The 13,121-nt window shown below is 43.8% G+C and overlaps 1 protein-coding gene across 1 annotated transcript; it reads right to left on the bottom strand.

Moving 5' to 3' along the window:
- Positions 1–5,416: 5,416 nt before the first annotated feature.
- LOC125097319 (filaggrin-like) lies at positions 5,417–13,058 on the bottom strand. Its single transcript, XM_047724896.1, has 2 exons — positions 12,643–13,058; positions 5,417–12,505 (listed from the first exon to the last, which is right to left on the bottom strand). Exons 1-2 carry the CDS (start codon positions 13,056–13,058, stop codon positions 5,989–5,991), a joined length of 6,933 nt encoding a protein of 2,310 aa, XP_047580852.1. The 3' UTR covers positions 5,417–5,988.
- Between the last annotated feature and the right edge of the window lie 63 nt (positions 13,059–13,121).

Here is a 13,121-nt window from a genome sequence, read left to right as displayed (position 1 = left end):
CTTATAATTGTTTGTATTTCTTTGATGTTGGTTGTGATCTCTCCTCTTTCATTCATGGTTTTATTGATTTGGGTCCTTTCTCTTTTCTTTTTCGTAAGTCTGGCCATGGATTTATCAATCTTATTAATTCTTTCAAAGAAGCAGCTTGAAGTTTTGTTGATTTGTACTATTGTTTTTTTGGTTTCTAAATCATTGAATTCTGCTCTGATCTTTATGATTTCTCTTCTCCTGCTGGGTTTAGTCTTTCTTTTTTGTTCTTTCTCCAGCTCCTTTAGGTGTAGTGTTAAGTTGTGTATTTGAGAACTTTCTTGTTTCTTGAGAAAGGCTTGTATTGCTGTATAGTTTCCTCTCTAGACCACCTTTGCTGTGTCTCAAAGATTTTGAACAGTTGTGTTTTCATTTTCATTTGTTTCCATGATTTTTTTCAATTCTTCTTTAATTTCCTGGTTGACCCATTCATTCTTTAGTAAGATGCTCTTTAGCCTCCATGTAATGAGTTCTTTCCAATTTTCCTTTTGTGATTGAGTTCTAGTTTCAGAGCATTGTGGTCTGAAAATTTGCAAGGAATGACCCCAATCTTTTTATGCTAGTTGATACCTGATTTGTGACTCAGGATGTGATCTATTCTGGAGAATGTTCCATATGCACTAGAGAAGACTGTGTATTCTGTTGCTTTGGAATGGAATGTTATGAACATATCTGTGATGTCCATCTGGTCCAGTGTGTCATTTAAACCCTTTATTTCCTTGTTAGTCTTTTACTTAGATGATCTGTCCAATTGAGTGAGGAGGGTGTTAAAGTCCCATACTATTATTGTATTATGGTTGATTTTTTTCTTTGATTTTGTTATTAATTGGTTTATATACTTGGCTGCTCCCATGTTAGGAGCAAAGATATTTAAAATTGTTAGATCTTCTTGTTGGACAGACCCTTAAAGTATTATATACTGTTCTTCCTTCCTCATCTCTTAGTGTAGTTTTGGCTTAATATGTAATTTATCTGGTATAAAGATTGCCCCCTCAGCTTTCTTTTGATGTCCATTAGCATGGCAAATGGTTTTCCACCTCCTCACTTTAAATCTGGAGTTATCTTTGGATATAAAATGAGTTTCTCATAGACAGCATATCGATGGGTCTTGTTTTTTTATCCATTCTGATACCCTGATTGGGGTATTTAGCTAATTTACATTCTGGGTAACTATTGAGAGACATGAATTTAGTGCCATTGTATTGCCTGTAAGGTGACTATTACTGCATATTGTCTCTGTTCCTTTCTGAAATACTACTTTTAGGCTCTCTCTTTGCTTAGAGGACCCCTTTCAATATTTCCTGTAGGGATGGTTTGATGCTTGCAAATTCTTTTAATTTTTGGTTGTTCTGGAAGCTTTTTAATCTCTCCTTTTTTCATCGACATCCCAGTTGGATTAAGTATTTGGCTGTATATTTTTCTCATTTAGTGCTCTGAATATACCATTCCAGTTCTTTCTGGCCTGCCAGGTTCTGTGGATAAGTCCGCTGCCAATCTAATATTTTTACCATTCTATGTTACAGACTTCTTGTCCTGGGCTGCTTTCAGGTTTTTCTCTTTGTCGCTAAGACTTGTAAATTTTACTATTACATGACGTGGTGTGGACCTATTCTTATTGATTTTGAGAGGGGTTCTCTGCATCTCCTGGATTTTGATGCTTGTTCCCTTTGTCATATTAGGGAAATTCTCTACAATAATTCCCTCTAATATATCTTCTGCTCACCTCTCTCTTTCTTCTTCTTCTGGAATCCCAATTATTCTAATGTTGTTTCATCTTATGGTATCACTTATCTCTTGAATTCTCCCCTCGTGGTCCAGGAGTTGTTTGTCTCTCTTTTGCTCAGCTTCTTTATTCTCTGTCATTTGGTCTTCTATATCACTAATTCTTTCTTCTGCCTCATTTATTCTAGCAGTAAGAGCCTCCATTTTTTATTTCACCTCATTAATAGCTTTTTTGATTTCAACTTGGTTGAATTTTAGTTCTTTAATTTCTCCAGAAAGAGCTTTATTTCTCCAGACAGGGTTTCTCTAATATCTTCCATGCCTTTTTTGAGCCAGGCTAGAACCTTGGGAATCGTCATTCTGAACTCCAGATCTGACATATTACCAATGTCTATATTGATTAGGTCCCTAGTCTTTGGTACTGCGTCTTGTTCTTTTTTTTTGGTGGTGAGTTTTTCAGCCTTGTCATTTTGTCCAGATAAGAATATATGAAGGAGCAAATAAAATACTAAAAGAGTGGCAAAGACCCCAGGAAAATGTGCTTTAACCAAATCAGAAGAGACCCCAAATCATAGGGGGGGACAAAGGGGATAAAAAGAAGTTCAGAAAAAAAATTAAAAAAAGAAAACAAAGAAAAATATTAAAATGTAAATATATATATATATATATATATATATATATATATATATATATATATATTAGACTGGTGACTAGAACAGTGTCACCCACTTAATTTTGGGAGTATTTTGGTCTTTTAGAAAACTACCTCCCAACAATTTGAAGAATGAAAAACATATATAAGGGTAAACACAATGGAGGGATGGAATATGATTATAAAAATGAAAAAAAAATTTTTAAATTTTGAAAAAAAGAGTTGATAAGTAAGTTGGTTGGGAGAATAAAGAAAAATAAAGTGGAGAGAATTTGCTCGGGCTGGATACTAGAACAAGCCCAGTGCTAGATTTAGGGTGTATTTTGATCTATTAGAAGAATTTGCACCCCAAATATTTTAGAAGAAAAAACCCTATGTGTATATAAAAAATAAAGTTAGATACAATGAAGGATAAAATATTAGTATAATAATGAAGTTTCAAAAAAGATTATTTTTTTAATGAAAGGTATTGTTAAGTTTGTTAAGATAAACTAGTTTAAAAATGTTAAAAGAGGAAAGTGTAAAAGTTAAAAAGTTAAAAAAATTAGCAGAAGAACAAAAAATAAAATAAAATAAATTAATTAACTTTGCAAGACTAAAGAATCATGGGGAAAAAGCCATGAATTCCATGCTTTGCTTTCTCCTCCTCTGGAATTCCACTGTTCTCCTTGGTAAGTGAACTTGGTCTTGGCTGGATTTCTTGTTGATCTTCTGGGGGAGGGGTCTGTTGTGGTGATTCTCAAGTGTCTTTGCCCAAGGCAGAATTGCACCGCCCTTACCAGGGGCCAGTCTAAGTATTCCCCTCTGGTTTGCTTTTGGGAGCTTTTGTTCCCTGAATGCTTTCAGTAGAGTTCTGGAGGACAGGAATTTAAATGGAAGCCTCCCAATCTCTGGCCCAGAGGAGCCAAGAACTCGGGGCCCCACTCCTCAGTGCACCCTCAGAGAAAAGTGCTTAATCACTCCCGTCTCGCTGGCCTCCAGCTGTGCTCCGAAATCACCCAGCCTGTGACCAAGAATCTCTGTCTCTGGCACACAGCTCCACCTGGAGTCTCTGAACCCCACAGATCCCTGAGCTCTTCCAGGGGGGTCTCTCTGGATCTTGTGGGGACACCACTCAGAGAGCAGTGGCCTGTGCCACGGATTATGGTTCAAGGTAACCCCGAGTTGAGAGCTCACTCCTCGGCTCTGTCTCTGTAGCCAGCTTCCCCACTCTAATACCTGTGAGCTCTGTGACACTCAGACACCCCTGATCCTTCTGTGACCCCACAGGACCTGAGGCCACACTGTCCCTGCATGGGCTTCACCCCGGTTTAGCCTCTGGAGTGATGTCCCTCAGTGGAGCAGACTTTTAAAAGTCCTGATTTTGTGCTCTGTTGCTCTGCCACTTGCCATTAGCCAGCCCCTCCCCCCATGGTCTATCTTCCTGTTGCTTTGGATTCACTTCTCCGCTGGTCCTACCTTTCAGAAAGTGGTCAATTTTCTGTTTCTAGAATTGCTGCTCTTCTTCTCTTTGATCTCCTGTTGGATTTGTAGGTCTTTGGAATGGTTTGATAAGCTATCTAGCTGATCTCCTGCTACTTCTCCACCATCTTGACTTCTTCTCCAATTAAGTCTCTTATGGTTTGTCTCCCTCTGTTTTTATCTGATTTTATTTTTGTTTCCCTTCCCATATGTTCCTCTGTTTTGTTTTTAATTTATTATTTATTATTATTATTATTACTTAAAGATTTTATTTATTTATTTGACAGAGATCACAAGTAGGCAGAGAGGCAGGCAGAGAGAGTGAGAGGGAACTTGAGCCGAAGGCAGTGGCTTAAACTACTGAGCCACCCAGGTGCCCCGTTTTGTTTTTTAAATTCAACATATGAATGAAATCATATGGTATTTTTCTATCTCTGACTGACTTATTTTGCTTAGCTTAGTTCTCTCTAGATTCATCCATGTCTTTGCAAGTGGCAAGATTTCATTCTTTTTGGTGGCTGAGTAATATTCCGTTGTATATATACACCACACCTCTTCTTCATTGATTTATCTATCAATGGACATCTGGGCTCTTTCCATATTTTGGCCATTGTGGACATTGGTGCTATTGCACTACTATGTATCTATCCAAAGGATACCCACATAGTGATTTAAAAGGACATATACACTCAATGTTTATAGCAGCAATGTCTAGTGATGCTTTGATAATTAGTGTTTATTCAGAGAATGAATGGTGATGGATAGATTTGTATGAATTGATTATTATTTAGGGTTAATGATAATGTACATTTATAGTATAACATTTGTTATCTTGAACACTCATTGATGAATTTCACTTTATTTTGAATTGCAAAAGTGAAGTTGGAAGAAAATGCTATGTTTATGGCAGCAGTGTTGACAATAGCCAAAGTATGGAAAGAACCTAGATGTCTATTGACAATGAATCAATAAAGAAGATGTGAGGTAGATATATATATATATCTCACACACACACACACACATCTATATATATCTATATGATGGAATACTACTCAACCACGTAAAAGAATGAAATCTTACCATTTGCAATGATGTGGATGAAACTACAGGGACTTATGCTAAGCAAGATAAGTCAGAGAAAGACAAATAGCATATGATTTCACTCATATGTTGAATTTTAGAAACAAAACAGAGGAACATAGGAGAGGGGAAAGAAAAACAAAATCAGATAAAAACAGAGAGGGATGCAAACCATAAGAGACTCTTAAATGTGGGGAAAAAAAACCAAACAACTGAGGGTTGTGGGAAGGGAGATGGATGAGGGAATGGGATAATTGGGCAGTGGGCATTATGGAAGGTACTTGAAGTAATCAACACTGGGTGTTACATGCAACTGATCAATCACTGAATTGTACCTCCAAAACTAATGATACATTATATGTTAATTAATTGAATTTAAATTAAAAAAAAGAAAAGAAATGTGTATCTGATCCCATGGCAGGGAGCTTTGCTTGTTTGTGAAGATGAAAAAGGAGAGAAACTATACTTGTTGGAAAGTTTATTGAACATTTTTATGCAAGGAGTTCATGACAATAAATTCAAAAGTAATCGTATGATGTTCCAGTTGTGGCAAAAAAGATGCAAATATTCTGACTCATCAGCTACTATAACATTCTTTGCTCAGGACATGGAATGTGTTATAATGTTATTAGGAATATTGTGGCTCCAAAATCATGTTTCTTAGCTCCTTGGATAGGTTTGTCAATGTCAATTAAAATAAAATCTGGGAAGTCCAAAAGTCTTAGACATTTAAAAAAAATGCTTACTTTATCCCAAAGCAGTCAAATCACTTTGTCATATATTTCTGAATAGAGTTCCAAGAGCTATTATTTCTTTGATTCACTGTTTTCTATCCAAAGAGCTTAGTGATCATGGAGCCTTCCAAAAAACCCTGCACCAAACAAGAGGAATAGAGTACGTGCTACTGTTGAATAAAAGAACAGATATATGTTCCCAGTAACAAAAGAAAGGATCATGGTAAATATCTTAATTCCATGTTATATTCTCATTTCTTCTTGGGTTATCTCTTATCTTGAGTTAGTTTGTTTTCTGTTGGCTTCAAATGATTATTCAAAGTAATAACACCTTTGTTCTTGGACATATTCATAGAGTGGAGTGTTGCTGTCTAAGTAAAAGGAACCTGATTCTGTTCTCTCCCTTTTATGGCAACCTTTGGCATCCATGTTTCCTGCCTGTTTATCATCCATATCCTGACAATATATTCTGATGCTTCCTAACAAATTTGATTCAGGCCCTTGCTTTTGCTCCCCCCCCCTCCACATGATTGTACTGCTTGATGAATATCTATACCCATATTCTTCAGTTCCTGTAGGGTCTTGGCTATCATGAGAGTGACTAGAAATGAATCCTTGACTTTTGCTTCTGCTGTCAACTGACTGCCTATAGCTGTCACTTGATTGTCCATGGTTATATACATTTCTTTCATTGGTGCTGAATCCAGATTGACCTTGGATGTCTCCAGGTTGTCTCTTAATTGATCCCTGTCTTCCTAAACTTGTGCTAGATCTTACCTGCTCATTAGAAGATATATCTCCCACATTCTCCTGGCTGGATCCAAGTATACCTACATTGTTGAATTCTGACTGTCCATGCCTAGATTCTGATGGTTCATGAATTTGTTCCCCCCAATCTTCTGAATGCTCTTTATTATCACTATGGGATCCATGCCCTAGAGTTGAACTAGATTCTGAATAGCTGTGAGCTGATATGGACTGTCCATGGCTGGGTACAGAATGGCTGCTTGGCTGCCTATGCTTCCCAGATTGAAAATAGGTGTCACTTGATGGTTCATGACTTACTGCTGAATGCCCATGAATAGATCCCTGCCTTCTACTTACATTGGTTCCAGACTGATTATGGGAATAAGTTGGCTGTCCATGACTTGAACTTTGTCTTCCTATTATTTCAGTTGCTTTTGATCCTGTATGGTCAAATGTAGGAACTGATTGTCCACGGGTAGAAATGTGATTGTTTGCAGCTAGATCCAATGACCTCAAAGGGCTAGAATTGCGGCTGCTTGTTCTGCTACCTCCAGAAGGTCCATACCCAGACTGCCCATAGTCATATTCTGCACTCCCATAACTGCCGTGTTTCCAACCTTGACCTGATTCATGTCGGTGTCTTCCACTACTCTGAGACTGGGAATGACTTACTCTAGATCGGTGATGACTGCTATGTAACTGATTCCTTATGCTGTCCTTGGACTGCCTATGAGTTTCATGTGACTGTGTATGGTTGGACCCATGTCTCTCTATTGTGTCAGTTCCTAATTGCTTATGGGAAGATGTGTTCTGCCCTTGAACAGAGCCTGAATATGTAGATTTGTCTCCTTTAGATTCTAGGGAGGATCCAAAATTCTGTGTATGTCTAGAAACTGGTTGCTTCTGAACTGATGTCTGCTCTTGATCTATGACTGATTGTTTAGAACGATCTCCCGCCTGCTCAGTGCTTGACTCATACCTTCCAGTTGTATCAGAAACTGTGGGTGTAGGGAAAGACCTGGAATGTACATGGCTAGAAACTGAGTTCCTTGATGATGCTCTTGAGTGCCTTTCATTATCACTAGATTCACTGACATTGGATCCACTTCTTGGAGACCTACTGGATTCTGACCTGATGGCTTGACCATGCTGAGTCCCACTATGTCCGCTGGTATCTCCTGACTGGCCATGAGTAGTTCCCTGTCTCCCTCTAGCTGTAGATCCTGACTCTCCATGTTGAGATCCTGAGTGGCTATGAGAGGATCCTGCATGTATCTGTGGGGCTCCTGAGTGCCTTTTAGTGCTACTGGACTCACTGACAGTAGATCCCCTTCTTGTAGTCTTACTGGATTCTGTCCGGGTGACTTGACCATGCCCAGACCCACTATGTCCCCGGGTATCTCCTGACTGGCCATGAATAGTTCCCTGTCTCCCTCTAGCTATGGATCCTGACTCTCCATGTTGAGATCCTGAGTGGCTATGAGGGGATCCTACATGTGTCTGTGAGGCTCCTGAGTGCCTTTCAGTGTCACTGGAATCACTGACACTAGAACGCCTTCTTGTAGTCCTACTGGATTCTGTCCTGGTGACTTGACCATGCCCAGACCCACTATGTCCCCTGGTATCTCCTGACTGGCCATGACTAGTTCCCTGTCTCCCTCTAGCTATGGATCCTGCCTCTCTATGTTGAGATCCTGAGTGGCTATGAGGGGATCCTGTGTGTGTCTGTGGGGCTCCTGAGTGCCTTTCAGTGTCACTAGCCTCACTGAGACTAGATCCCCTTCTTGTAGTCCTACTGGATTCTCTCCTGGTGGCTTGACCATGGCCAGACCCACTATGTCCCCCGGTATCTCCTGACTGTTCATGAGTAGTTCCCTGACTCCCTCTACCTGTAGATCCTGACTCTCCATGTTGAGATCCAGAGTGGCTATGAGGGGATCCTGTGTGTGTCTGTGAGGCTCCTGAGTGCCTTTCAGTGTCACTGGAATCACTGAGACTAGATCCCCTTCTTGTAGTCCTACTGGATTCTGTCCTGGAAGCTTGACCATGGCCAGACCCACTATGTCCCCTGGTATCTCCTGACTGGCCATGATTATTTCCCTCTCTCCCGCTAGCTGTAGATCCTGACTCTCCATGTTGAGATCCAGAGTGGCTATGAGGGGATCCTGCGTGTGTCTGTGAGGGACCTGAGTGCCTTTCAGTGTCACTAAAATCATTGACACTAGATCCCCTTCCTGTGGTCTTACTGGATTCTGTCCTGCTAGCTTGACCATGCCTAGACCCACTATGTCCCCTGGTATCTCCTGACTGGCCATGACTAGTTCCCTGTCTCCCTCTAGCTGTAGATCCTGACTCTCCATGTTGAGATCCAGAGTGACTACGAGGGGATCCTATGTGTGTCTGTGAGGTTCCTGAGTGCCTTTCAGTGTCACTGGAATCACTGACACTAGATCCCCTTCCTGCAGTCTTACTGGATTCTGTCCTGCTAGCTTGACCATGCCTAGACCCACTATGTCCCCTGGTATCTCTTGACTGGCCATGACTAGTTCCCTGTCTCCCTCTAGCTATGGATCCTGACTCTCCATGTTGAGATCCAGAGTGGCTATGAGGGGATCCTGTGTGTGTCTGTGGGGCTCCTGAGTGCCTCTCAGTGTCACTGGAATCACTGACATTAGATCCCCTTCTTGCAGTCTTACTGGATTCTGTCCTGGTGACTTGACCATGCCCAGACCCACTATGTCCCCTGGTGTCTCCTGACTGGGCATGACTAATTCCCTGTCTCCCTCTAGCTGTAGATCCTGACTCTCCATGTTGAGATCCTGAGTGGCTATGAGGGGATCCTGCGTGTGTCTGTGAGGGATCTGAGTGCCTTTCAGAGTCACTGGAATCACTGACACTAGATCCCCTTCCTGCAGTCTTACTGGATTCTGTCCTGGTGGCTTCACCATGCCCAGACCCACTATGTCCCCTGGTGTCTCCTGACTGTCCATGACTAGTTCCCTTTCTCCCTCTAGCTGTAGATACTGACTCTCCATGTTGAGATCCAGAGTGGCTATGAGTGGGTCCTGCGTGTGTCTGTGAGGGACCTGAGTGCCTTTCAGTGTCACTGGAATCACTGACACTAGATCCCCTTCCTACAGTCTTACTGGATTCTGTTCTGGTAGCTTGACCATGCCTAGACCCACTATGTCCCCTGGTATCTCCTGACTGACCATGACTAGTTCCCTGTCTCCCTCTAGCTGTAGATCCTAACTCTCCATGTTGAGATCCAGAGTGACTATGAGGGGATCCTGCATGTGTCTGTGAGGTTCCTGAGTGCCTTTCAGTGTCACTGGAATCACTGAGACTAGAACGCCTTCTTGTAGTCCTACTGGATTCTGTCCTGGTGACTTGACCATGCCCAGACCCACTATGTCCCCTGGTATCTCCTGACTGGCCATGATTAGTTCCCTGTCTCCCTCTAGCTTTAGATCCTGACTCTCCATGTTGAGATCCAGAGTGCCTCTGAGGGGATCCTGCGTGTGTCTGTGAGGTACCTGAGTGCCTTTCAGTGTCACTGGAATCACTGACACTAGATCCCCTTCCTGCAGTCTTACTGGATTCTGTCCTGCTAGCTTGACCATGCCGAGACCCACTATGTCCCCTTGTATCTCCTGACTGGCCATGACTAGTTCCCTGACTCCCTCTAGCTGTAGATCCTGACTCTCCATGTTGAGATCCTGAGTGGCTACGAGGGGATCCTACGTGTGTCTGTGAGGTTCCTGAGTGCCTTTCAGTGTCACTGGAATCACTGACACTAGATCCCCTTCCTGCAGTCTTACTGGATTCTGTCCTGGTGGCATCACCATGCCCAGACCCACTATGTCCCCTGGTGTCTCCTGACTGTCCATGACTAGTTCCCTGTCTCCCTCTAGCTGTAGATCCTGACTCTCCATGTTGAGATCCAGAGTGGCTATGAGGGGATCCTGCGTGTGTCTGTGAGGTTCCTGAGTGCCTTTCAGTGTCACTGGAATCACTGACACTATATCCCCTTCCTGCAGTCTTACTGGATTCTGTCCTTGTAGCTTGACCATGCCTAGACCCACTATGTCCCCTGGTATCTCCTGACTGGCCATGACTAGTTCCCTGTCTCCCTCTAGCTGTAGATCCTGACTCTCCATGTTGAGATCCAGAGTGACTATGAGGGGTTCCTGCGTGTGTCTGTGAGATTCCTGAGTGCCTTTCAGTGTCACTGGAATCACTGAGACTAGAACGCCTTCTTGTAGTCCTACTGGATTCTGTCTTGGTGACTTGACCATGCCCAGACCCACTATGTCCCCTGGTATCTCCTGACTGGCCATGATTAGTTCCCTGTCTCCCTCTAGCTTTAGATCCTGACTCTCCATGTTGAGATCCAGAGTGGCTATGTGGGGATCCTGCGTGTGTCTGTGAGGTACCTGAGTGCCTTTCAGTGTCACTGGAATCACTGACACTAGATCTCCTTCCTGCAGTCATACTGGATTCTGTCCTGCTAGCTTGACCATGCCTAGACCCACTATGTCCCCTGGTATCTCCTGACTGTCCATGACTAGTTCCCTGTCTCCCTCTAGCTGTAGATCCTGACTCTCCATGTTGAGATCCTGAGTGGCTACGAGGGGATCCTACGTGTGTCTGTGAGGTTCCTGAGTGCCTTTCAGTGTCACTGGAATCACTGACACTAGATCCCCTTCCTGCAGTCTTACTGGATTCTGTCCTGGTAGCTTGACCATGCCCAGACCCACTATGTCCCCGGGTATCTCCTGACTGTCCATGACTAGTTCCCTGTCTCCCTCTAGCTGTAGATCCTGACTCTCCATGTTGAGATCCAGAGTGGCTATGAGGGGATCCTACGTGTGTCTGTGAGGTTCCTGAGTGCCTTTCAGTGTCACTGGAATCACTGACACTAGATCCCCTTCCTGCAGTCTTACTGGATTCTGTCCTGGCAGCTTGACCATGCCTAGACCCACTATGTCCCCTGGTATCTCCTGACTGGCCATGACTAGTTCCCTGTCTCCCTCTAGCTGTAGATCCTGACGCTCCATGTTGAGATCCAGAGTGGCTATGAGGGGATCCTACGTGTGTCTGTGAGGTTCCTGAGTGCCTTTCATTGTCACTGGAATCACTGACACTAGATCCCCTTCCTGCAGTCTTACTGGATTCTGTCCTGGTGGCTTGACCATGCCCAGACCCACTATGACCCCTGGTGTCTCCTGACTGTCCATGACTAGTTCCCTGTCTCCCTCTAGCTGTAGATCCTGACTCTCCATGTTGAGATCCAGAGTGGCTATGAGGGGATCCTGTGTGTGTCTGTGAGGTTCCTGAGTGCCTTTCAGAGTCACTGGATTCACTGACACTAGAACCCCTTCTTGTACTCTTACTGGATTCTGTCCTGGTGGCTTGACCATGCCCAGACCCACTATGTCCTCTGGTATCTCCTGACTGGCCATGACTAGTTCTCTGTCTCCCTCTAGCTGTAGATCCTGACTCTCCATGTTGAGATCCAGAGTGGCTATGAGGGGATCCAACGTGTGTCTGTGGGGCTCCTGAGTGTCTTTCAGTGTCACTGGAATCATTGACACTAGAATCCCTTCTTGTAGTCCTACTGGATTCTGTCCTGGTGGCTTGACCATGCCCAGACCCACTATGTCCCCTGGTATCTCCTGACTGGCCATGACTAGTTCCCTGTCTCCCTCTAGCTGTAGATCCTGATTCTCCATGTTGAGATCCAGAGTGGCTATGAGGGGATCCTGCGAGTGTCTGTGATGTTCCTGAGTGCCTTTTAGTGTCACTAGCCTCACTGACACTAGATCCCCTTCTTGCAGTCTTACTGGATTCTGTCCTGGTGGCTTGACCATGGCCAGACCCACTATGTCCCCGGGTATCTCCTGACTGTCCATGACTAGTTCCCTGTCTCCCTCTAGCTTTAGATCCTGACTCTCCATGTTGAGATCCAGAGTGGCTATGTGGGGATCCTGCGTGTGTCTGTGAGGTACCTGAGTGCCTTTCAGTGTCACTGGAATCACTGACACTAGATCCACTTCCTGCAGTCTTACTGGATTCTGTCCTGCTAGCTTGACCATGCCGAGACACACTATGTCCCCTGGTATCTCCTGACTGGCCATGACTAGTTCCCTGACTTACTCTAGCTGTAGATCCTGACTCTCCATGTTGAGATCCTGAGTGGCTACGAGGGGATCCTACGTGTGTCTGTGAGGTTCCTGAGTGCCTTTCAGTGTCACTGGAATCACTGACACTAGATCCCCTTCCTGCAGTCTTACTGGATTCTGTCCTGGTGGCTTCACCATGCCCAGACCCACTATGTCCCCTGGTATCTCCTGACTGGCCATGACTAGTTCCCTGTCTCCCTCTAGCTGTAGATCCTGACTCTCCATGTTGAGATCCAGAGTGGCTATGAGGGGATCCTGCGTGTGTCTGTGAGGGACCTGAGTGCCTTTCAGTGTCACTGGAATCACTGACACTAGATCCTCTTCCTGCAGTCTTACTGGATTCTGTCCTGGTAGCTTGACCATGGCCAGACCCACTATGTCCCCGGGTATCTCCTGACTGTCCATGACTAGTTCCCTGTCTCCCTCTAGCTTTAGATCCTGACTCTCCATGTTGAGATCCAGAGTGGCTATGAGGGGATCCTACGTGTGTCTGTGAGGTTCCTGAGTGCCTTT

This window comes from Lutra lutra, chromosome 4, assembly GCF_902655055.1.
Source record: "Lutra lutra chromosome 4, mLutLut1.2, whole genome shotgun sequence".
Taxonomy (NCBI): Eukaryota; Metazoa; Chordata; class Mammalia; order Carnivora; family Mustelidae; genus Lutra; species Lutra lutra.
The sequence above is the reverse complement of the archived record's forward strand: the minus strand, read 5'-3'. Positions and strand labels throughout refer to the sequence as shown.

Bases quoted from the DNA above. Each gene is read 5' to 3' on its own strand.
- LOC125097319 (XM_047724896.1), bottom strand. From the start codon at position 13,058: ATGGAGAGTCAGGATCTAAAGCTAGAGGGAGACAGGGAACTAGTCATG. The intron at 12,506-12,642 runs GTAGGATCCCCT...TCAAGCTAGCAG, and splicing joins CAGGAACCTCACAGACACAC to GACAGAATCCAGTAAGACTG.